The sequence below is a fragment of the Dermacentor andersoni genome, chromosome 1 (genome assembly GCF_023375885.2).
Source record: "Dermacentor andersoni chromosome 1, qqDerAnde1_hic_scaffold, whole genome shotgun sequence".
Classification (NCBI taxonomy): domain Eukaryota; kingdom Metazoa; phylum Arthropoda; class Arachnida; order Ixodida; family Ixodidae; genus Dermacentor; species Dermacentor andersoni.
The window spans coordinates 302,223,827-302,246,732 of record NC_092814.1 but is presented as its reverse complement, the minus strand read 5'-3'; the positions used below and the strand labels follow the sequence as shown (position 1 = coordinate 302,246,732).

General features: G+C 47.0%; 1 protein-coding gene across 1 annotated transcript in view; it reads right to left on the bottom strand.

Moving 5' to 3' along the window:
- Nucleotides 1-22,906, bottom strand: part of LOC126547884 (visual pigment-like receptor peropsin) — a 694,884-nt gene that overhangs the window by 206,952 nt on the left and 465,026 nt on the right. The window contains exon 3 of the mRNA XM_050195912.2: nt 10,315-10,442. Coding sequence (XP_050051869.1) covers nt 10,315-10,442 — 128 coding nt within the window. The remainder of the gene's footprint in view (nt 1-10,314; nt 10,443-22,906) is intronic.

The following is a 22,906-nucleotide window of genomic DNA, read 5'->3' as shown; positions in this document are numbered from 1 at the left end:
TCTGCCTCATATACAAGCACTGGTAAAATGCACTGATTGTACACCTTCGTTTTCAATGATAATTGTAAGCTTCCAATCAGCACCTGACAATGTCTGGCGTATGCAATCCAACGCATTTTTATTCTTCTATGGATTTCCTTCTCATGATCAGGGTTCCCTGTGATTGATTGACCTAGGTAAAGGTACTCCTTCACAGACTCTAGAGGCTGACTGCCGATCTTGAGCTCTTGTTCCCTTGCCCGGCTATTCATCACTATCTTTGTCTTCTGCGTATTAATCTTCAACCCCACTCTTACACACTCTCTGGTAAGGTCTCCAATCATTTGTTGTAAATTATCTGCACTGTTGCTGAATAGAACAATGTCATCGGCAAACCGAAGGTTGCTGAGATATTCGCCGTCGATCCTTACTCCTAAGCCTTCCCAGTTTAAAAGCTTGAATACTTCTTCCGAACCCGCAGTGAATAGCATTGCAGAGATTATGTCTCCCTGTCTGACCCCTTTCTTTATAGATATCTTCCTGCTTTTCTTGTGTAGAATGAAGATAGCTGTAGAATCTCTGCAGATATTTTCCAATGTATTTACGTAAGTGTTCTGTACTCCTTGATTACATAATGCCTCTATGACTGCTGGTGTCTATACTGAATCAAATGCCTCTTCGTAATCTACGAAAGCCATATGATAGGCTTATTGTACTCTTCGGATTTCTTGATAACCTGATTAATGACGTGGATGTAATCCATTGTAGAGTATCCCTTCCTGAAGCCAGCCTGTTCCCTTGGTTCACTGAAGTCCAGTGTTGCCCTTATTCTAATGGAGATTATTTTGGTAAATATTTTATACACTATTAGGAGTAAGCTCATGGGTCTATAATTTTTTAACTCTTTAACGTCTCCCTTTTTGTGGATTAGTATAATGCTTGCATTTTTCCAGTTTTCTGGGACCCTTGCAGTCGATAGACACTTCGTATAAAGAGCCGCCAGTTTTGAAAGCATTATGTCTCCTCTATCTTTGATTAAATCGACTGTTATTCCATCTTGCCCTGCCGCTCTTCCTCGTTTCATGTCTTGTCAGGCTCTTCTGACCTCACCGCTAGATATATGAAGAATTTCTGTATCCTGTTCATTACTGTTTCTAATGAGGGTATCCTGACTCCTCTGGATGGACACTATACAGGTCAGTATAGAATTATTCCGCTTTTTTTTACTATATCTTCGAGATTGCTGATGATATTACCCTGCTTATCTTTCAGCGCATACATCTTGGTTTGTCCTATGCGAATATTCTTTCTCACTGATTTCAGGCTGCGTCCATATTTTACGGCTTCTTCAGTCATTCTCATGTTACAGTTGGAAAATCACTTATTTTCGCCTTGTTGATCAGTTTTGACAATTCCGCGAATTCAATCTTAGCTCTTGAGTTGGACACTTTCATTATTTGCCTTTTCTTTATTGGGTCTTTTGTTACTTGGGAGAGCTTGCGCACTGGTTGCGGCTTGCCTTTAAGCCATGTGCAAACTCCGGATATCCTTCGCTATCCTTCTTGCGCGTGCTTCGAAACCTTTGCCGAAAAGCTTCGGCTAAAAGGCGGCAATTATTTAAAAGGCTAGCTTTAACCTTCGAATCATCATATGCAACTTGTGCACTGATTCTCGTGATTACTTCAACAGCCTCACACGGCAACATAGACAGTAACCGCTGTGGCCGTCTGTTCGGAGTGAAGTTCATCTTCTAGCAAGTCCTTTCGAAAATTTCTAGGAAGAGCCTTATGTCTTTCCGGACCTCAAATGGCTTTACCAGCCTATCCATGCGGTATGATTCTGCCTCATTTGATCATTCCAGAGCCCCTTTACTCACTAGAGACACTTCAAACGTTTACTTTCACGATGAAGTTGCATTTTTCTTAACTTTCTATATTTCTCGCGTTCCTCTCTGTCCCGTTCTTCTTTCTTTCTCTGTCTGTCTCGTTTTGTTCTCTCTCTATCCCGTTCTTCTTTCTCCCGTTTCTCTCGTTTCGTAAAGAGTTCTAACCCAATTCCGACGTCCTGCTCACGGGCCTGTTCAGAAATCAGCTTCAATATTTCCTATTTTATCATTTCCTTGTGTACCTCTAGGCCCGATTCCTCACTGACAACCAACAATTCGTCTCTCAGCAGTATCCTCAAATCCATGGTTTCTGCTTTACTGCCTTATTCCTGCTCGCTAAACACAACTAGGTCAACACAACGTAGCTAGCAATAAGCAATCCAGCTTCCCTACTGTTCTAAGCTGAATGACCACAAAATGAAGCCCAGAGAGTCAAAGCAAAAACCAAACACTCATCGCAGACACAGCACCGCGTCGTAAAGTCCGCGTCACTGCTGCCAGCCACTGTGGGAGCTGGGGTCGGGCATGTAAAAAGGAGTAGCTGACCTACGCCGTCGTCCGACTCATGCACGCTAAGGGCGTTGTTGAAGGGAGGAACGCGTTTTCTTCGAGAACGAGGAGTACTGCGTTTATTTACAATATCTACGTGTAGAGACGAGAACGTTACACTTCATCAGTGTAGCATGACTAAAAAACGAAGCACTGATGAGTCGAAAAGGGCTGCTTATCACCCCCTTTGTCCTGACTACATCCCTAGGCTAGAGAAACTGCCATCTAACCTTTGTCCAATCAGAGCGTCCAAAGTTTTTGAAGGACCCGCCTTTGAGGGCGAGGGTTCACGCACTCACTCTCGCACCTTTTCTTCACTGAACGCACAGAAACAAGTGGGGCCCGTAGGCTTGGGTTGCCACAGTTGACTCAAGCTGACAGGTCTTGGTTCCTGAGATGACCCCGCAGTAAGCTGCCGCGTCTGTCAAACGACCGTGATGTTTACCGGGGGTCTTGAGAAAACGCATTAGAACACTTTTTTCCATGAATTTTCTTGCTCCCATTGGTCCGAGAAGGCGATCATGAACCAACCAACAATACTTAGTGCGCCAAACATGTCTTGCATTGGTGGCGCTGCAAGTCTGTCCGAAGGGTGCGCTTTGTTGGCTTCACGAAGCGATTCATCGCAGCGAGCTGGGACAGGTTAGAAAGTCACTATTCCCGCTGGCCGATCGTAAGAGCGCTTACTTAATGTTATTAGATTTGGCAGTCGTAGCTGTAGGAAGGACCTTGACAGGAACTAGGCGGGCAGGCTTTAATTGCAGGATTTACATTTAAAAACAGGACAGACATTGGCAGACTAGCGCGACTCCCATATGGAGCCCGCAAAACTAACATACAGCAAACAGCTTACGAGCACACAGCTCACTACTACATTTCGAGCATGACAAGGAGCACTCAGCTCCCGACAACGAGCACGACACGAGCACTCCCTAGCAGCCGGCAAACGCTGCTTATAAGCTCTCCGCTTGACGTCATAGTTCGACGTCATCGTTCGGCGGGGACGGAGCAGGAATGGTCGGGAAGGTTCGTCCAAGCATTGTAAACTTTCCGCCGCTCCGCACTATCGTTTACGCCCAAACACACGCAAACACACAGGTGCGAACCCATACACACAAAGGCTCCGGAGTCGACGACCGAGGGCTTCGTAGAGCTGTGCTCCGTCTCGGGTGGTGCGGCCAAGTACCACATTCCTGAGCTGACCGCGTGCCACGTGGCTGCCGGTCATCCGCAGTTCTCGGTACCGCCCAGCTTTCAGTGCCGACGTCAGAGGGCTTCGTAGAACTGCTTTGTCCCGGGTGGCTCGGCCAAGTACCAATTTCCGGAGTTGATCGCGCGCCACGTGGCTGCCGGCCGTCCGCAGTTCTCGGAAGGCGCCCCGACTGGTGGGCTTGGAACACGTGCAGCGGGCTGAAAGCTGGCACGTTGCCACCCCGTACGGCCATTCTTAACAATGTACAGTCTGCGACATCTGCACTCATTTTGAATGTCTGCGGCTGATATACTTCCTCACAGCCCACTCGTGCGTCTGCACTGGGACAGGCATCAGCACCAGCCACCTGAAGAAGCATAAGCAGCTAGTGACCCATTCTACTTCTGCGTCTTCTCGAATGCTGCACGCCGCAGGGCCCCAGTAGCGATAGTGTCCTGCTACCCAGAATGAAGCTGCAGTGTTATTATACTCTGCTGAACTCGTTTCGCTGACGTTCTGATTCTGGATCCTTGACTCTGCGCCATGTCAAAGATTTGACGAACCATTCAGTAGCGTTTCTCGCGTGCTGCGTAACGTGGATGAACCGTCGCCGTTGTTGCTATACCGACCGTCGCTTGCTGGGGCAGCTCCACAACATTCACGAAACGTGTCCTAACTAGTAGCGCAGTGCTGCATACAGAAGTACGAAAACCAAAGTCGGCATTTTACTGCGAACAATAGTCATAAGCTAGAGAATGTGCTGAAGCTGTATATTCGTTCGCGAGAATTAAGAACGATTAAAAAACAAATTACCAATTTGCGCCGTAGTGTACGCTATTGAGAAAGCGCGTCTACGACTTCAAGACAAGCATTCTAATCTTTATAATCCACGCCCGCCTTAGCCTGCGATCAACCGCTATAATCTATATAGGAAGTGGGCTAAGCGCGTCCATGCTCGCCTAAGCAGATTTCGCGGTCTGTGCAGAACGATGCGCGGAAACTTCTTCGGCACGTTTAGTGTTAGGCCAGAGAAAAGTATAAATGGAATATTCGGTTGGTCACGTGATGCTATCAGCTCGTCGAAATGGAGCGCTTGGGACACACTCGGCTGGTACTCTCATAGCACCACGCTAGAGCCCAGAGCGCTTGCAGGTGCTCTTTATGCCTTGCAAGAGCAACCGACATCTGGAGGAATTCCGCTTCCGTTTTTGGCATGCAGGCAAACCGGCGGAAGGCTACCGCTATAGTTTCTGGTTCGAATTACGCGCCACCTTTGCGGCGGACCGGTCTTTAAACAAAATACACATTCTAAAATTGTATAAATTAAAATGTGTCAATTATGGTTGCTGTTGCAATGTTTTTTGCTAATGGCAATAATAAAACAAAATTACTTTTATTACGTGATAGCAATGAAAGCGCTTTCTTTTTCCCTCACCTGAGCTTGTCAGTTTCGTCTGAGATGACGACGACTGCTCAGCTCAGATGGCTTAGCTGCTCATGCTTGTTGTGGGTTTTGTAGAGCGTTGTGCGCGTATTCAACGGGTTTGGCGACAATTTGCGCTTTCACTGGAAGACTGACCGTAGGAAGCTTCGGAAACATCCGCGTTTGCGGAGTGTCAAGAAACGACTGAGGCGGAAACGCTCCATTCAGACGATGCTATGGTTATGTCGCGGAATCACAAGACTTGTGCGACTCTGTGGTGTACACCACATTCCTTCGACTCCACAAATGCGACGGGTAAGTGATATTCTGTTCTGTAAGCCTTTTGATTTTCGTTTTTGAAGCGTTTTCGCGTTGTTGCTGAAACCACAAACTAACTCGAGTGGCTTTATGTCAGTGCTTGGTGAACGCTTAGATTAAAGTACAGTACGTCAGATGGAGTTTGCGTTAGCATTATTCATATTTAGCGTTGAATTTTTTACCCAATTAACTGACATGCGCGATCTAGAAAAGCAGGTCTGTTGACAAACGGGGTGATTCTCGCGCTAATTCATTGCTGGGTCTCAAGGCACGCAGTGAGATTGTAACGAGTCTCTATCCTCACAACATAAAGGACACGCTACTAGCTTCACGCTACTAGGGCTGTTTTGTTTTCCGACATTCAGTTCTTCACAGATAGCAAAAAAAAAGAAAGAAGAAAAGGCGACCCTCACCGTGGGTGTTCTAACGCAGTTCGGGGAACGTGTACTGTTTTCTATAATCAAGGCCTGCACTCCTCCACTCTATTTACGCCGAACTAGACTAAGACCCTGGTACTTGTGTGAAATGTCTTATTCTACATCAAGAGAACAGACTGGTGGGCAAGTTGGTGCTGCATAACTTGAGGCAAAGCGCAAGAAAGGCACGTAGGACATCAGAATCGCTGTGTCCTGTTGTCCTACGTGGCTTTTTGCGCTTTGCCTTAAGGTATTCTAGATATGGTGCGTAGCTAGACTACTCCAGCACACCCAAAAGAGCGGGTGTGCTCGAGGTACCACTTTTACTGTGAACTTTTGACAGACGGCGATTATTTCGATCCACTAAGAAAGGAACTCTTGTGGTGAATAGTGCCGTCTGTGACGGCCAGGGATTAGTTCCTTACCGCTATGGCAAGTTGAGTACAATGATTTAACACCATGCTCAACACCTGTTTATTTACTAGTTCGCGCTTGTTTCAATTGTGATGGTTTGCGATTGTTTTCTAATCTGATTCTACACTCGACGCAAATTGTGTGGTATATTCTGGAAGCCACCGCAGCACCAACGATTACACTGCAACCTTCGACGAGTCACGTATGAAAACCGACGCGCTTGACCCGCAGATCAGATTTTCGATCGCCGACTCTGCTACACATCTCTCTAAAATTGTTTGCTTCAATATATTGAAAAAAAAAAGACACGTATCGAGCTGCGCTCAAATTACGCATTAGAGAGTATCGTAATCGTCAGTGAAATTTTTTTTACGCCATCCACAGCCAGGGCAGGCATTGGCTCTGACTGTAGGCCATACGTAATTGTGACGCGATCTGACACGTCCAATGGGGGGGGGGGGGGGGGCATACAGAGCTTTCCCCTAATGTGGTGTCTGCCAGTCTGCGGCGGTGGCAGCGGACGATTACCTCGGAACCTGCGCACTTTGTTTGCCAGAAATACTGATGTGTTTCCTCTTCTGGGCCGCCGATTGCTCGAGCAAGATTGTGTACCTTCGGATTGTGCGCGCCTTATCTGGGTCAATTTAGAGTGGGCCCCGCACGGTTGCAATGTGAGCCGAGCGCGGTATAGGAAGTAGCCGAAATCGTAATTGAGAAAGCATCCTGCCGGCGCTCGTTATTAATGCAGGGTAGAAATAATGTTACGATTTTATTCCAATGCTATTTCTTTTCCCGCTTTGTCAGTCATCCGAGCGGGGCTCGGCGCAGATTATCAGAATCGGGTGAAAGTAATCCTGACATTATATCGATTCTGTATGCCACCAGGGAAAAAGGACAACGCTTGCCTTCGTAGCGCAGGATAGAGCGCTAAAGTCTCGAATTTCCGAGGCCGAAAAAGGAAGATTACCGAAAAGCGGCAAGCAGGAAGGGGACGCGTGCTCTTCGAAAGCTCCCGGCAGCAGATGCGCTGTTTAAAAAGTTTTCACCCTTAGGGGCTTATCTCGTCCCACAAAAATAATCGTCATATAGCTTGCCCGCATTTCCTTTCTTTAACGCTTTGAGCGAGCCCGGCACTTCCAGGTCACGAATGGCATATGCGTAGTCAGCGTGGCATATAGCATTCTCGACAAGAAAGTAGCGATCACAGAGTTTTCAAGAAAGGAAACGCAAGCAAGGCAGATGAGGATTATTGTTGTGGGACAAGGTAAGCCCCAAAGGGTGCAAGCTTTTTTAAACGTATGGCGTAGCAGCTTGAATAGATGTGGACCGCGAAAGGAAAGGAGCCGCGAGGAAATGCCCCGCATCAGCTCTTCGCAGTTGATTTAGTTAAGAGAATTATAGCATCGCTAAGCAGTCTGCTAAGATAAAAAAAAAGAACTTTTCGTGCTACTTAGGTAATCTTTTTTTCCACCATTCGAAGTACATTTCTTCACTTCACGAACAATTCATTGAAAACCGATCACCATGCATGTGTATGGCGCTCTTTGGTCATATCTGGCCCTTGCGCCATAAAACCCCATACATCATCATTAGGTATCTTTACTTCAAGCTATCAGCCAAAGGCACACGCTTCGAGTGCGTTCGCAAAACTCTTGAATCCATGATATCAGACACAAAAGAAGCGGCCGCAAAATGATCTCCCTTATTTCGTGGCAACGCGAACGCGCAGGAGTGTTTTGCATCCCGGACCACCGCTTTGTTTTCGTAACGGATCATTACCAGCGACAGAAAAGAAATAGAAGAAAAAAAGCACAATTTCAAGTCAAAGCAGAACTTAAGTTTAGTCCTCTCTGACCTCGCCACCGCTATGTTTTTTGCTCCCATAGCCATTGCTCTTGTTGCAGCTTTTGCCTCTTGCAGGGGAGATTCACTGCTATTCCCAAGAGTCAGAGAGTCGCCTCGACAGCGACGTGTCGAACTGCCCAATCAAGGCTACACTGCCTCCTTTATGACGTTTTTAGTGTCGAGATTGAGCAAAAATCTGCCTTCAAATGCACGACTCCATGCTCAATTGCCAATAAAAACAACAACGCAAAAAAATGCTTTCCTGAAGGCGCTTGTTCACGTGCTGGGTTCAAGGACTGCGATCGGCCTGACCATTTTGCGTTGCAATCTGGTACAATCGCCACAGGATATAGGCGATTTGTTGCAGTATATTTTTTTAGGGCGAAGCTGTTAGCCTCTAGTCGGTCGAGATTTTTCGTGGGGTCGTTCTGTGCGCAGCCAAGAAGAGTACCGCCAGCTGGCGGACGCGGCCACGCATATAGAACTCAAGCAGTAGCTGGAAAAGCGCTTTGCATTTGAGTTTCCACGTAAGAGAATTATGTTTTCACGGATATTCGAATTACAAGGCGAAGCTATCATGTCTGCAGCTTGTGTGCAAGTGGAACATTACGAATTTTCTGACGCAGTTTACTTTGAAAAATGCAGTTAGTTCAATAAGGCGCTTGCGCTTGCCAGAGGGCCTAGAAGAATGAGGATGTCTGCTGCACACGTGGGTGCGTGCGTGACGTACATCGCTTGTGCTGGTGGTGGTGCTTGTCTAACGTCGTCTAACGCAACTGCTTCGCTGTGTGTAGATCCACTTTCACAGGTTGCAACGGACGCCGATTATTGCGGTTCGTGAAAACATATAGTTAAAATGGTCAATTGCGGCTAAAATAAACTTTAACAATCATTCACCTAGGCATTGTCAGTGCATAGGTTTTCTATACTTTAATTTACACAGAAGCCTTCTACCCCCAATAAACGTTTAGCCTGAACTGCCAGAAAGTTCTTTTTTAACACAGCGCACATATCTGAGAAGACTGCCAAAAAATTAATAATATTAGTGAATTTGAAGAATAATAATTTTCTATCTGACCCAGCTGGTAACAGTGGCGAGCAGGTTTCACTGTCTGATTTGGCCGAGCGGCTCATGGAGTCTGTATACATGTAGAACGCTGCTGCTTGCGCCAATGGGGCTAGTGCCCTACAATCACGTTTTATTTTAATAGTTAGCATGTTAATTATTGAATTTAAAAGGAATGCTGTTATTGCAGATGTGAAATTTCGCCAGTACTGAAAGCAAAACCTTTGCTGGAAACTTTAGCTACAAGATCAGTTTGCCGTTAAGTGTGCACCAGTAAATGAATTGCTGTTCCAATTAACAATTTTGTGTACTAGATATTTCAACAATACAGGAACATGTCAACTTGAACAGCAATGAATTTCGGTACTAATATTAACTTTCTAGCAAAATGTTATGCCTTCCCAGTAAAATGGTTTTTCCACCCTCAAGAGTGCTGGTGGGTGAGGTCGAATTGTTGATGGGAGGAAATTAAGCTTCCATTTTTTCACGACTTTTTGTGGCAAGTAAAGGCAACGATGCTCAAACAACATGAATCAGGGAACAGATGGTACGGAAACAGCATAAAAAATAAGCTTCCATCGCTATCACTCTCAAACTCGCTTGCCTATTTCGGGGCGCCAGGTGGCCAGAATTTGTACTCAGTTTTCAGCTATGACTTCACTCGCCTTAGATGTAGTTTAACAGCAAGTCATATACAGTATATTTTGAGAGCTTTAATGTAAGGAGGTTAGCCATGCAACAAATGGGCACCCTGAAGGGGGCAAACATTTATACTGTGTTGTGTACTGGCTGAGTTCTATTTTGAAATTACAACGTGCCCCCAAAAATCAATAATTGAAAAGGTAATAAAAATTTGGCTAAATAATACCTCTGATCCCCGGCGCTGGTTCAAGCTTGTTCAGCAAAAAGTATTATTTTTGCCTGAGCCTTGCTTTCTTTTTTTCCAAATGTGAGACAGTTGTTGCAGGAACGAGCTCAGTTACGTGGGACCTTGAGATGCCTCACAGGAAACAACACGAAATTAGCAGATTAGTTATGTAAGATACCGACAAGCTAAAAAGGAAATACCACGATGTCACTTTTTTTATCCTCGGGCAAAACATACTGCTCGTCGCAGCACGAAATCACGTAGCACGAGAACAGATAATTGCACTGGCAGTGGTGCCACACTGCGTGGCTCTGCAACCGAAGCTGCTAAGGAAAGAAAGCACCCAGAAAGAGACGTACGAAAGCCAATGCGGCAGGTGGCCAGGTAGCGATCCAGCGCTAGAAGAGTGAGGGTTCCAATATGAGCCGAGCCGAAGAAGAAGCCGATGAAAGCGTAAGCCTGGCATCCCGTATCGCCGAAGATCCATCTGAAACGAGACCAGCATTCGTGTGCTTTCATATATAGTGTATGCAAGCGGTCACACGAAAGGAGTCTGGCGCAGAGCTCGCGCGCTAATGGAAGTGTGCTGTTGCCAAGACGTCTGCGCGAAGTGAGGCAACTTGAAATATGCTTCTGACACATATCGTCTCGCCTACATGCGAGTGCGCGTATGTGGGCTCACAAGCGCATGCGTGCGTGCTTACGTGTGCGTGTGTGTGTGTGTGTGTGCGTGTGTGCATGCGCGTGTGCCTATGTGTGTGTGTGTGTCCCTGCGTCCCTGTGTGTATGCGTGTGTCTGTGTGTGTGTGTGTGCGCGTGCGTGCGTGCGTGCGTGCGTGCGTGCGTGCCTGCGTGCATGTGCTTGTGTGCGTGTGCATGCTTGGGTGTGCCTGCGTGTGTGTGTGCGTATCTGCGTGTATGTGAGTCTCTATGGCACACATATGACAGACTTCCTATATGAACACAACAATCAAACCCCGGCCCTCAGTCCCCAGCAGCTGCGAAGCAACTGACCACGGCGGCGGTCAGACCTGCGACGCTGCAGACGGTTCTAAGAATCCCTGGCTCCGGACAGGCCGCCATTGGAATATTAATTATGGGGTTTTACGTGCCAAAACCACTTTCTGATTATTAGGCACGCCGTAGTGGGGGACTCCGGAAATTTCGACCACCTGGGGTTCTTTAACGTGCACCTAAATCTAAGTACACGGGTGTTTTCGCATTTCGCCCCCATCGAAATGCGGCCGCCATGGCCGGGATTCGATCCCGCGACCTCGTGCTCAGCAGCCTAACACCATAGCCACTGAGCAACCACGGCGGGTGCCATTGGAATATGAACCTGGCAACGTTTAACGCTAGAACGTTATCTAGTGAGGCGAGTCTAGCAGTGCTATTGGAGAAATTAGAGGGCAGTAAATGGGATATAATAGGGCTCAGTGAAGTTAGGAGGCCAAAAGAAGCATATACAGTGCTAAAAAGCGGGCTCGTCCTGTGCTACCGGGGCTTAGCGGAGAGACGAGAACTAGGAGTGGGATTCCTGATTAATAAGAACATAGCCGGTAACATACAGGAATTCTATAGCATTAACGAGAGAGTGGCAGGTCTTGTTGTGAAACTTAATAAGAGGTACAAAATGAAGGTTGTACAGGTCTACGCCCCTACATCTAGTCATGATGACCAGGAAGTCGAAAGCTTCTATGAAGACGTGGAATCGGCGTTGGGTAAAGTCAAAACAAAATACAGTATACTGATGGGCGACCTCAATGCCAAGGTAGGCAAGAAGCAGGCTGGAGACAAGGCAGTGGGGGAATATAGCATATTCACTAGGAATACCAGAGGAGAGTTATTAGTAGAGTTTGCGGAACAGAATAATATGCGGATAATGAATACTTTCTTCCGCAAGCGAGATAGCCGAAAGTGGACGTGGAGAAGCCCGAACGGCGAGACTAGAAATGAAATAGACTTCATACTTTGCGCTAACCCTGGCATCATACAAGATGTGGACGTGCTCAGCAAGGTGCGCTGCAGTGACCATAGGATGGCAAGAACTCGTATTAGCCTAGACCTGAGGAGGGAACGGAAGCAACTGGTGCATAAGAAAGTTGATCAATGAGTAAGCGGTAAGAGGGAAAACAGAGGAATTCCAGATCAAGCTACAGAACAGGTATTCGGCTTTAACTCAGGAAGAGGACCTTAGTGTTGAAGCAATGAACGGCAATCTTGTGGGCATCATTAAGGAGTGTGCAATAGAAGTCGGTGGTAACTCCGTTAGACAGGATACCAGTAACCTATCGCAGGAGACGAAAGATCTGATCAAGAAACGCCAATGTATGAAAGCCTCTAACCCTACAGCTAGAATAGAACTGGCAGAACTTTCGAAGTTAATCAACAAGCGTAAGACAGCTGACATAAGGAAGTATGATATGGATAGAATTGAACATGCTCTCAGGAACGGAGGAAGACTAAAAGTAGTGAAGAAGAAACTAGGAATTGGCAAGAATCAGATGTATGCGTTAAGAGACAAAGCCGGCAATATCATTACTAATATGGATGAGATAGTTGAAGTGGCTGAGGAGTTCTATAGAGATTTATACAGTGCCAGTGGCACCCACGACGATAATGGAAGAGAGACTAGTCTAGAGGAATTCGAAATCCCACAGGTAACACCGGAAGAAGTAAAGAAAGCCTTGGGAGCTATGCAAAGGGGGAAGGCAGCTGGGGAGGATCAGGTAACAGCAGATTTGTTGAAGGATGATGGGCAGAATGTTCTAGAGAAACTGGCCACCCTGTATACGCAATGCCTCATGACTTCGAGCGTACCGGAATCTTGCAAAAACGCTAACATAATCTAAATCCATAAGAAAGGGGACGGCAAAGACTTGAAAAATTATAGACCGATCAGTTTACTGTCCGTTGCCTACAAAGTATTTACTAAGGTAATTGCAAATAGAATCAGGAACGCCTTAGACTCCCGTCAACCAAAGGACCAGGCAGGATTCCGTAAAGGCTACTCAACAATAGACCACACTATCACAGGTGTTCACACTATCAATCAGGTGATAGAAAAATGTGCGGAATATAACCAACCTTTATATATAGCTTTCATTGATTACGAGAAAGCGTTTGATTCAGTCGAAACATCAGCAGTCATGGAGGCATTGCGTAATCAGGGTGTAGACGAGCCATATGCAAAAATACTGAAAGATATCTATAGCGGCTCCACAGCCACCGTAGTCCTCCATAAAGAAAGCAACAAAATCCCAATAAAGAAAGGCGTCAGGCAGGGAGATACGATCTCCCCGATGCTATTCACAGCGTGTTTTCAGGAGGTATTCAGAGACCTGGTTTGGGAAGAATTGGGGATAAGAGTTAATGGAGAATACCTTTGTAACTTGCGATTCGCTGATGATATTGCCTTGCTTAGTAACTCAGGGGACCAACTGCAATGCATGCTCACTGACCTGGAAAGGCAAAGCCGAAGGGTGGGTCTAAAAACTAATCTGCAGAAAACTAAAGTAATGTTTAACAGTCTCGGAAGGGAACAGCAGTTTACAATAGGTAGTGAGGCACTGGAAGTGGTAAGGGAATACATCTACTTAGGACAGGTAGTGACTGCGGATCCTGATCGTGAGACTGAAATAATCAGAAGAATAAGAATGGGCTGGGGTGCGTTTGGCAGGCATTCTCAGATCATGATCAGCAGGTTGCCATTATCCCTCAAGAGAAAAGTTTATAACAGCTGTGTCTTACCAGTACTGACGTACGGGGCAGAAACCTGGAGGCTTACGAAAAGGGTTCTACTTAAATTGAGGACGACGCAACGAGGTATGGAAAGAAGAATGATTGGTATAACGTTAAGGGACAAGAGAAGAGCAGATTGGGTGAGGGAACAAACGCGAGTTAATGATATCTTAGTTGAAATCAAGAAAAAGAAATGGGCATGGGCAGGACACGTAATGAGGAGGGAAGATAACCGATGGTCATTAAGAGTTACGGAATCGATTCCAAGGGAAGGAAAGCGTAGCAGAGGGCGGCAGAAAGTTAGGTGGGCGGATGAGATTAAGAAGTTTGCAGGGACAACATGGCCACAATTAGTACTTGACCGGGGTAGTCGGAGAAGTATGGGAGAGGCCTTTGCCCTGCAGTGGGCATAACTAGGCTGATGATGATGATGATGATGATGATGTGTGCGTGCCTGCGTGTGCGTGCGTGTGCATGTATGTGCGTGTGTGCGTGTAGGTGTGTGCGCGTGCTTGTGTGCGTGCGTGTGCGTGTGTGTGTGCGTGCCTGCGTGCGTGCGTGTATGTGTGTGTGTGTGTGTGTGTGTGTGTGTGTGCGTGCGTGCGAGTGTGTGTGTGCGTGTATGTGCGTGTGTGTGTGTGCTCGTGTGTGCGCGTGTGCGTGCGTGCGTGTATGTGTGTGTGCGTATGTGTGTGTCTGCATGCGTGCGTGGGTGCGTCTGTGTGTGCGCGCGTTTATATATGTGTGTGCGTGTGTGAGTGCGTGCCAGCGTGCGTGCGTGTTTGTGTGTCTGTGTACCTGCGTGTGTGCGTATGTGCGTGAGAGTGTGTGCGCGTGCGTGCGTGTACCTGTGTGTGCGTGTGTGTGCGCGCGTGCCTGTGTGTGCGTGCGTGTCTGCGTGCATGTATGTGTGCGTGTGCGTGCGTGCGTACGTGTGTGTGCGTGTGTGCTGTTCTGATCATCGTTGACGCCATGGCCGTGTGCTGTGGATAACGTTCTGTTAATGATTGCAACGGACCTTTCATCGAACCTTAGTAAACAGATGAGGCTTTAGAGCGAATACGTTGGCTACCTTGCATTGTTGGATGCTGGCCGAGTATCTAGCCTGAGGGAAAGGGCACTGCAATGTCTACTGTCATCCTTGCGGCGTGGTCCGCATGAACGGCTGGTGTTTGAAATTACAGAGACCATATGCCACATCTCTGAGAAAGGTCGCCAGGTCATTTTTCAGTGGTAACCAAGTCACTGTGGTATTACTGACAATAAACGCCCGATGAAGACAGAGAGAAACCGATGAGGAAAGGTAGGGAGGTTAACGATATACACGTCGGGTTTGGTACCCTTCACAGTAGGGAGGGGATGTCGGGAGGAAAACGAAGAGATGGGAGAGAAAGAGCTGTAGCAGCGCGCACACGCTAAAGTGCACACTAAGTCTTTAAACAGTCGCAGAGACCTGTAGCGTTAAATTACTGCCACAATGCTCTGATTGCTTTCTATGCCATCGACGTGCACGGCCATGGTCCAAGGTTTTTCGTTTCCGGAAATGGCCGTACCCCTAGACGGTTTAATGCTCAGGCCCGAGAGTTTCACGCTCGACGTCGTACCACGGGCAAAGACATACAATGCGCTGGATAGTTTCTGTTATGCGTCCACAAGAGCAATACATGGGCGTGTCACTCATTCCGATACGAAACAAGTAAGTATTTGTAATCGCTCGCCCTCCCCCCTCCTTCCCCGCCGCGGTGGCTTAGCGGCTATGGTGTGACGCTGCTAAGCACAAGGTCTACGGGATCCAATCCTGGCCGCGGCATACCGTTTTGATTCAAGAGCTCCCGTGTCTCGTACATCGGGGGCACGTTAAAGGTCCTCTGGAGGTCGTAATTAGCCCGGAGTCTCCCGCTAAGGCATGCCTTATCACCAAGTCGTCACTGTGGCACGTAAGACGCTAGAATTCAGTTCGATTCCCTTGAAATGCTCCTCCACTCCACCCCTCCACGTTGAACCAGAGGCGGAACAACAATATGACGTCTTAAAGCGGGAAACGTTTGACGGCACTTGTAGCTTGCGGGATGGATGACAGTTCCAGAGGTTATTAGAAAACCAATATTTCTGCGTCATAGCCGTAGCCACAAAATAAAGCTTCTCTGAAGCATTGGTTCTGGGGAGGAGGAACGGAAGTGTTCGGGCTCCTACATGGGTGGATCGAGTGGCCTCGTCAGCGAGGTAATTACCTACAATGCCGGTGTGTCCATTCAGCAACTGAAATGTAATTTCATGCCATTCATCGGTGAAGGTGCCTCGAGCGGCCAGTCGCGCGGCAATCTTGCGTGTATTCGCGGGCTTCGTTCACGCTCAGAAAAACACTTTTATGTAGCACGCATTGAGCAACAGTAAGCGGCATCGCCAGTTTTTCATGTTGATCTACAATAGTGGTATTGAAACTTTTCATCTCATTACAATATTTTAGAAGTTGAATAATTAAGACCGATTATGTGGGCGGAATGCAAAAAAATAATCTGAGTAGCTCAAAGCAACTACAAACAACATCACCTTAAAGCTGTCAAGCTACGTGGAAATCGCATATTTTTAAATCTTGATGCATGATAGTTGGGACACCATGTTTATATAGCTACAATCATAAGAAGCCAACAGACAATCAAACAAGGGAACGAATAGCGGAAATTATTTTTAGTTCTTTTTTTTTTTTAATTGAATGGAAGCAATGATAGCCAGATGGGACATGAAGTGGATGAATAAACATCTGGCCACAGGTGAGATATGAACCCCCATCTTCGCATTACGCGTGCGATGCTGTTACCAATTCAGCCACCGCGGTGACGTTCCGCCATCCACTTTCTGGGGTATTTATGTATGCATACTAGAATAAGCGGTGGGAGTGTTGAGCCAGCGCCACCACTAACTGCCATGGCAGTGAATGTTAAACATCCTACCTAGCGCAGGAGTCACGTGGGTCTCGACTCGGAAAGCTTTAATGCCCACAGGTCGCATGCGAGGGATTATTGACCAGTTGCCTTCACCTAAAGCTTCACGTACTTCGTATGGCAGAAGGAAGCAAGTGTATTCTGAAAAATTCCTTCACCTGTAGTCAAAAAATGAACGTTTTCGTAAAAGGTAAGGAACACATGTCAGGCGTCTGGGTCACTGGTCATAAGTTTCGAGCGAACGAACGGCTTTGATAAGCAAAACAAAGGAATTTTGTCATATATATATTTTTAAGGTCGAGTTGTTAACGTACAAATGCATACGGTTTTTCCTAGTTCAGCATTCAACGCCGAGGCATGTAAGGACATTTTTCCTAGGAGAACATGGTGCCTGATGTAATGTGTGCCACGTGCTTCGGATCTATGTCGTCGTGCTGCACTGTTGGCCCCATGTATTCCAAAGTGATGGTTACAGTTGCCTTATCTTGCTGCCGTGATGCTTTGACAGCGAGGCATTCGTGACAGCTGAGCGCTGTTTTTGGGATTCGTTCTTGAATTTTCGGAGCAGTGGGCTTACGGAGAGAGGCTGTACTAGCTGCACATGACGTTAAACATTTGGCGGCGCGTGCTGAAAGCTACGTGCGCTGCCCAGTATCAGAGATTACAAACTAAGAAGTTTTCGTGCACTTTTCATTTTGAATAGGGAACGCCACAGTCTATGTTCCATGCTCACCATCATCATCATCCGGGGAAAACCACAATACGGTCGATGGCACCGTGGCATGTATGCACCATGGTCCGGTGCATACATGCCGTACATGGTGAGCATAATACGAATGCAGCATTCGAATAGGCTAAAATTAGGCGTGTATTTGGTTTGATTGTGTGTACGTCTATGATGCGCCGCAACCGTACCATTTTCCCCCATCAGCGCTCTGCTTCGTTCTGCTGTTGTAAAGGCTTATTTGACACTCCGCAGCGTATCATGGCATTCAAGTTGCGTTGCACGTTAACGCTATGGCAGAGAGACAGCGCTGCGACAGCGATAGCCGAAATTCATCATTGAATTGACTTGAATTCAACTTTAGTAGCCAAGATATGGTCATACAGAAAAAACATGTTTATAAACATCTGGATCCGTGGCATCATGCTAGAACGGATACATGCAACAATTACATACATAAACTTGCAGGCAAGGAACAAACGTATACATCAGTCAAACAGAATATCAGGTTAGCGTTCAAAACAAGGAATTAACAAATTTATTACATTTAAAGATCAGTTTAACAGCATATCAGGTTAACATAAAAAACACGAGAAATTACAACTTCTAATACAGTTATTTCTAACAACTTTCAAGCATCACAAGGAAAGCTCTTATGTTTTTTTAGACGAACTAGACTAGCGTTCCATAAATAAGTACCAACACTAGAAAGCTTTAAGGAAGTTAATGAAAGGTTTAAGAAAGTTACCTCATTCATAGTGTCTTGTTTTGAATTGCAAAGGCATAAAATTTCAGCAGTGAAGAGGATCATTGCTATTTAAAGAGTTGTACACCACTATTGTAGTTTTGCAGTTTATTAGCAGGCGTAGGGACTTGATTTGGTATTGGGAAAAGAGGTTTAGTAGATGTCCCATAACTTGAGTTTGACAAGAACCGGATTGCGTGTTCTTGTAGGACAAGTGATTTTATGTAAGAGTCACATGCGTGGCGCCAAGATTCAATACAGTATGATAGTTGGCTATTGAATAGGGCAAAATAAATTGTTATCAATGTCGCTAAACCAAAAAGAAAATTACGACATTTGAAAAGCGTAATGCATACAGTGGCTAGCTTTTTCTATGGAAAGTCAATGTGCATTTTCAAGTTGAAGTGGTGATCTAGTACAACGCCTAGATATGTAAAGTTATCATGCCACAGTTCCGCGTGTAATCACATTTCTCCAATTCCAAAAGATGATATGGCTCGTATGGAGAGCTTGCTTCAATTTCCCAATTACAATAAGGCCGCTGAAAGTAAAAGTTTAGAAAATAATGATTGATTTTTAATTTGCGACTAATTGCAACGTATTACCACTCACCACGTGGTCGCCACCACTGGCGGCACTACTCCGAAGAAACCGTCCTTTTAGTTAAAAATGGCCTTATTTTTTAATATTCCCCCCTCCCCCCCTTAAAGTCCTCGTAGAAGCGCCCGGTATACCTGATATTTCCCTTCACACAATTTCACTCATATTACTGATACAGCGAGCGGGCTCACATGAAAACACATACAAAAAAAGAAAGAAAAAAGACGCTGTTTTGTTGAATGCGCTGGTAAAACCGAAACTGAAACCACCAGCAAACGTTAGGACTACTTGTCTTCCCGCACAACTACGGAAGCTCCACCCAGGTGGCTTTGGTTGAGCTGCCACATAAAGTTGTCACCGGCTACAAACCCTTTTCACGGTGATCCCGTGGGCGCTGCCATGTTTGATCACGTGGTGACGCATCCATTGCTTGCCTCAGCAGCCTCCGTTCCCTCTGTCTTTACAATGAATGTGCATGACCAGGTTCACGACACAAGGCCACGGCTTCAGAGGACATGTAAGTGTTTTCGGAGCTCATTACTTCTCGGCAGAACGGCGCGAGCAGCCTATGCGGTGCTAGTACTGAAATCTGAGCTAAAAAAAATGTTCCAAGCTGTCCAATGTATTTGGAAAGATGGGATGCGCTTTGTAGACGATCAAATGGAAGAAAACGGGACAGGCGCCTGTCCCGTCTTCTTCCTTGTGATCGTCTACAAAGCGCATCCAATCTTTCCAAATACAATGAACCAACTTGCCCAACAACGCATCCTGCTAAGCTGTCCAAGCTTTCCGCTTATCAATTAAATAAGGATCTGTGTGTTTTGCTATTCTTTCTTACTTAAACATTAAAATAAACTGTGAACTTTAAATATACTTTAAAACAGCAACTTGTAAGGTTTGTGACTCAGTAATGTTGCGCGGTGCGGTCACTATCTGGTTGTTTGTTTTCTACCTAGTCGCTCGCTGGCATGCTCAGTTGTGATAGATTCGTTCTTGCTGCGCACTAGGCTTGTAGCGTAGATGTTCTGTAAATTTTAACAGCTTTAGCAAAGCCTTATTATCATCAGTCACTCACTTATTCTGATGGAGCGTCACGAAACGTTCAGCTTCCAGCAATCGTGTGTTGTCGGTGTAGTCACTTTCACTCATGCTTTGGCGCATTGATTCAAGTGTGCGTGGTTCACCTATTCTTGATACGTTGGCGATAGAGTGGGCGTGAATTTGTGTATGAGTTGGGTAGACGTTTGTAGATAATAATGCGAGAAACGTTTTATGCCAAGAAGCAGTTGGCACTGTGTAACGAGCGGAACTCACGCTTGCCGACATTCTGGCGCTACGTGCTTTCCTTGGAGCTTAGCTATGCAACGCTGCTGGATGAGTGAACTTTTTTGATCCCCGAGGAAAGCCCTGAATCGCGAAGGGCCGGCCACACAGGTAGTTCTTATGTAGCAGTGGTCCGTGAACTTGGACACACGAATCCATTCGGTTCCCTAATAGACATGTTACTATTTTGGCAGCTAACTACTGCACATGCCTTCATTCCGCTAATCCACATTTGCAGCATCAGTCGAGCGCAGTGTGTTGGGGAAAACCCAGTCGCACTTCCGACAGCTGATTGCACAGAAGCAGGGAAGAAGCGGTGATAGTTTCATATTTGTGCGCGTTCGATGAGGCAACGTGCGGCGCGCCACCAAAAGCGTCATCTCGTTTCTCTAGAGCAAACTGCTCCACGAAAACAGCATAAAGTGCTCTAGTTGCTTAAAACGATCTTCTTTCTTTCACGCCCCGCTCGTGTGTCGCCGCGTGCGACCAACAGGTGACAGCGCGCGTGCGCAGGCAAATATTAAATAGGCGAGAAGTTAGGTGGAAACGATCGTAGAGGGCTACTTTGTGAAGTCGAGTGCTTGTCCAGGGGGAAAGAAAACTTGAACGTAACTCCGAGTCTGCTTTGGGAGGAGGCACCAAGGAAGATTTAAGAGCGCCCCAGCAATGGAGCTTTCAGAATTGACGGAAGGCACCCTAACCGCAATGAAGAAACAGACCAGTCGGCAGCAATCTTTTGCCGGGGACTGTTGGAGCTAGCGGAAATAACGAAATAAAGACCACGACAATGCTCAGCCTCATCTGTTCGCTCACCATGGCTTTCAGGTCAGCACCGTGGACGCGAGCTGCTTCTTCATCAAAACCGCAGCCCTGCGCGGGATGCGTTAACAGCTGGCGATGGGGATTGAGATTGAATGCATTTGTTCGAGTCTCGTGTACGAGAGTGAACGATTCTGGTCTGATGACGCAGACGTCACGGTGCAAGCGGTCCCAACGATTTTAATAACTATGATACTCCGGGATCGTCCATCACGCCATTTAGTTAAGAGAACACCGCCGGAAAGATATGTAGCAACGGGCTTACATTGCTTCTTCCGTTTCTTTTCCACCCTTTTGTACAATTATAACCTTCATTAGGAAAAAGAGCAGGAGAAAACGCGGTGGTACTCTCGCGTGGTGAAGCGTGGTGGAGTTAATTGTCCGACAGCTTGTGGCCGGGGATATGTCTTGGAAGTTATTTTGCTACTTCTTATTGTTTCCTCCCTTGCGGGCACACATGCTGCGGTCGCTTACAAGCGCGCCCTGCGAAGAAAACTGCGACTTGCGAACCTCCCGACTTGATCGCTGGTTACTCGTGCACTGTGCGCTATGCTGCGCGTAAGCATTCAAGTAATGTAAGCGCTGTTTTGTGCGGGGGTCAACTAACGCTCCTGTGGGTCCTGTTCACGCAAGGCATTAGCACTGCAGTAATGTGTTAAAGTACCTGCTCATATACGGTGTTCCGCATAACTTTGTGGGGTCTTAAGGTCTCACAGAAGTACCGACCACCCCGGGTTCGAGCTTAGCGAGCCACAGGGCCGCGTCAGCCGTCAGCCTCGAGCGCCGCTGCGCGCGAGCTCAGGCCACGAGGGGCTACCGAGCGACGCACGCAAGAACACAGTATTGCCCTAAGTTGACGGAAACCGTTTATTGTCTCCAACGGCACCCAACCCTGCACGAACGCCCGGTCCCGGGACGGCGGGGAACGAAAGGGGTCCCGCACCAAGGGCGAAAAATACAGTTAGGGGCGCCTGTAGCACGTCGCTGCGAGAGCACAGGCTCAAGCTGGGACGCGCCGCTAGGAAAAGTCCCGGCGGCTATGCTACTCGCTCTCGCGATAACCGATGGGCCAACTCGCGAGAGCTCGGGCAATCTCCTTCGGCTTGGGCCTCCGATGAGTGCGGCTCGGCGTGGTACGACCTCGCGCGAGCACTAGGCACCCGTTCTTCGGCTTAGCGTCGGGATAGGAACAACACGAGGCACGCGCTCCCCGCACGGGCAAAGGCACCGTGCGTGAGCTCAGTCCTAGTCACAAAGGTGTCGGCGGACGAGAGGAAGCATGTACGCACCGGGCGCAGTCCCAAGGAGCAAGAGAGTCGCTACCGTCACGGCAGTAGCCACCAGGGGCCGCTCCGTGACGTCCCTAGCTTCGCGAGTGACCACCACCGCGAGTGGAGCGCCACCGCCGAAACTGCTTCGGAGCGAGGACGACGTGGCAAAAAGGATTGCAGACATGGGTGAAATGCGCCCGCGGAATGGCGCGTCGAATTCCCCAAATCCCCACAACTTGAGCCAAGAATTTAAATATGAAAAGCGCGTCAGATGCAAATTGAACCAAACGCATACTATTTGCAATAGCCTATAGTAACTCAGACAATTTTTTGTTTTCCCCATAACTCACTAATTATTAAAATTAAATACCCAACTTTTAAATTATGACTGAGGACCCTAAGCATGATACGCAGATTTGTAGAGCACCTTCAGAAACCACCGATCGAGTTGTTACCTTTACGATACGTCCCACGTAGTCCTTTTTTCCGGGTTGCAAAGAAAGCCCACCAAATAAGAAAAAAAGCCACGTGATGGAGCGTTTGTGCCGTGGTACTGTGCTGCTCTCAAGCATGTGTTCGCTATCTGGACAGCGGGTGACTATAGACAAAGGCGTGCGTAAGAGTATCATTTGTAATCTTCTGTGTAGGTCTCGCTATTATGGAGTTCCATGTTTTGCTGGTATTAGAAGCTTACTTCTAATACAGCAAAGCTCCATTATCTTGCTATCGATCCACGGGCTATTTTTGTTTCTCGTGTTAAGCTTTATTTCCTTTTGGGAGCAATGA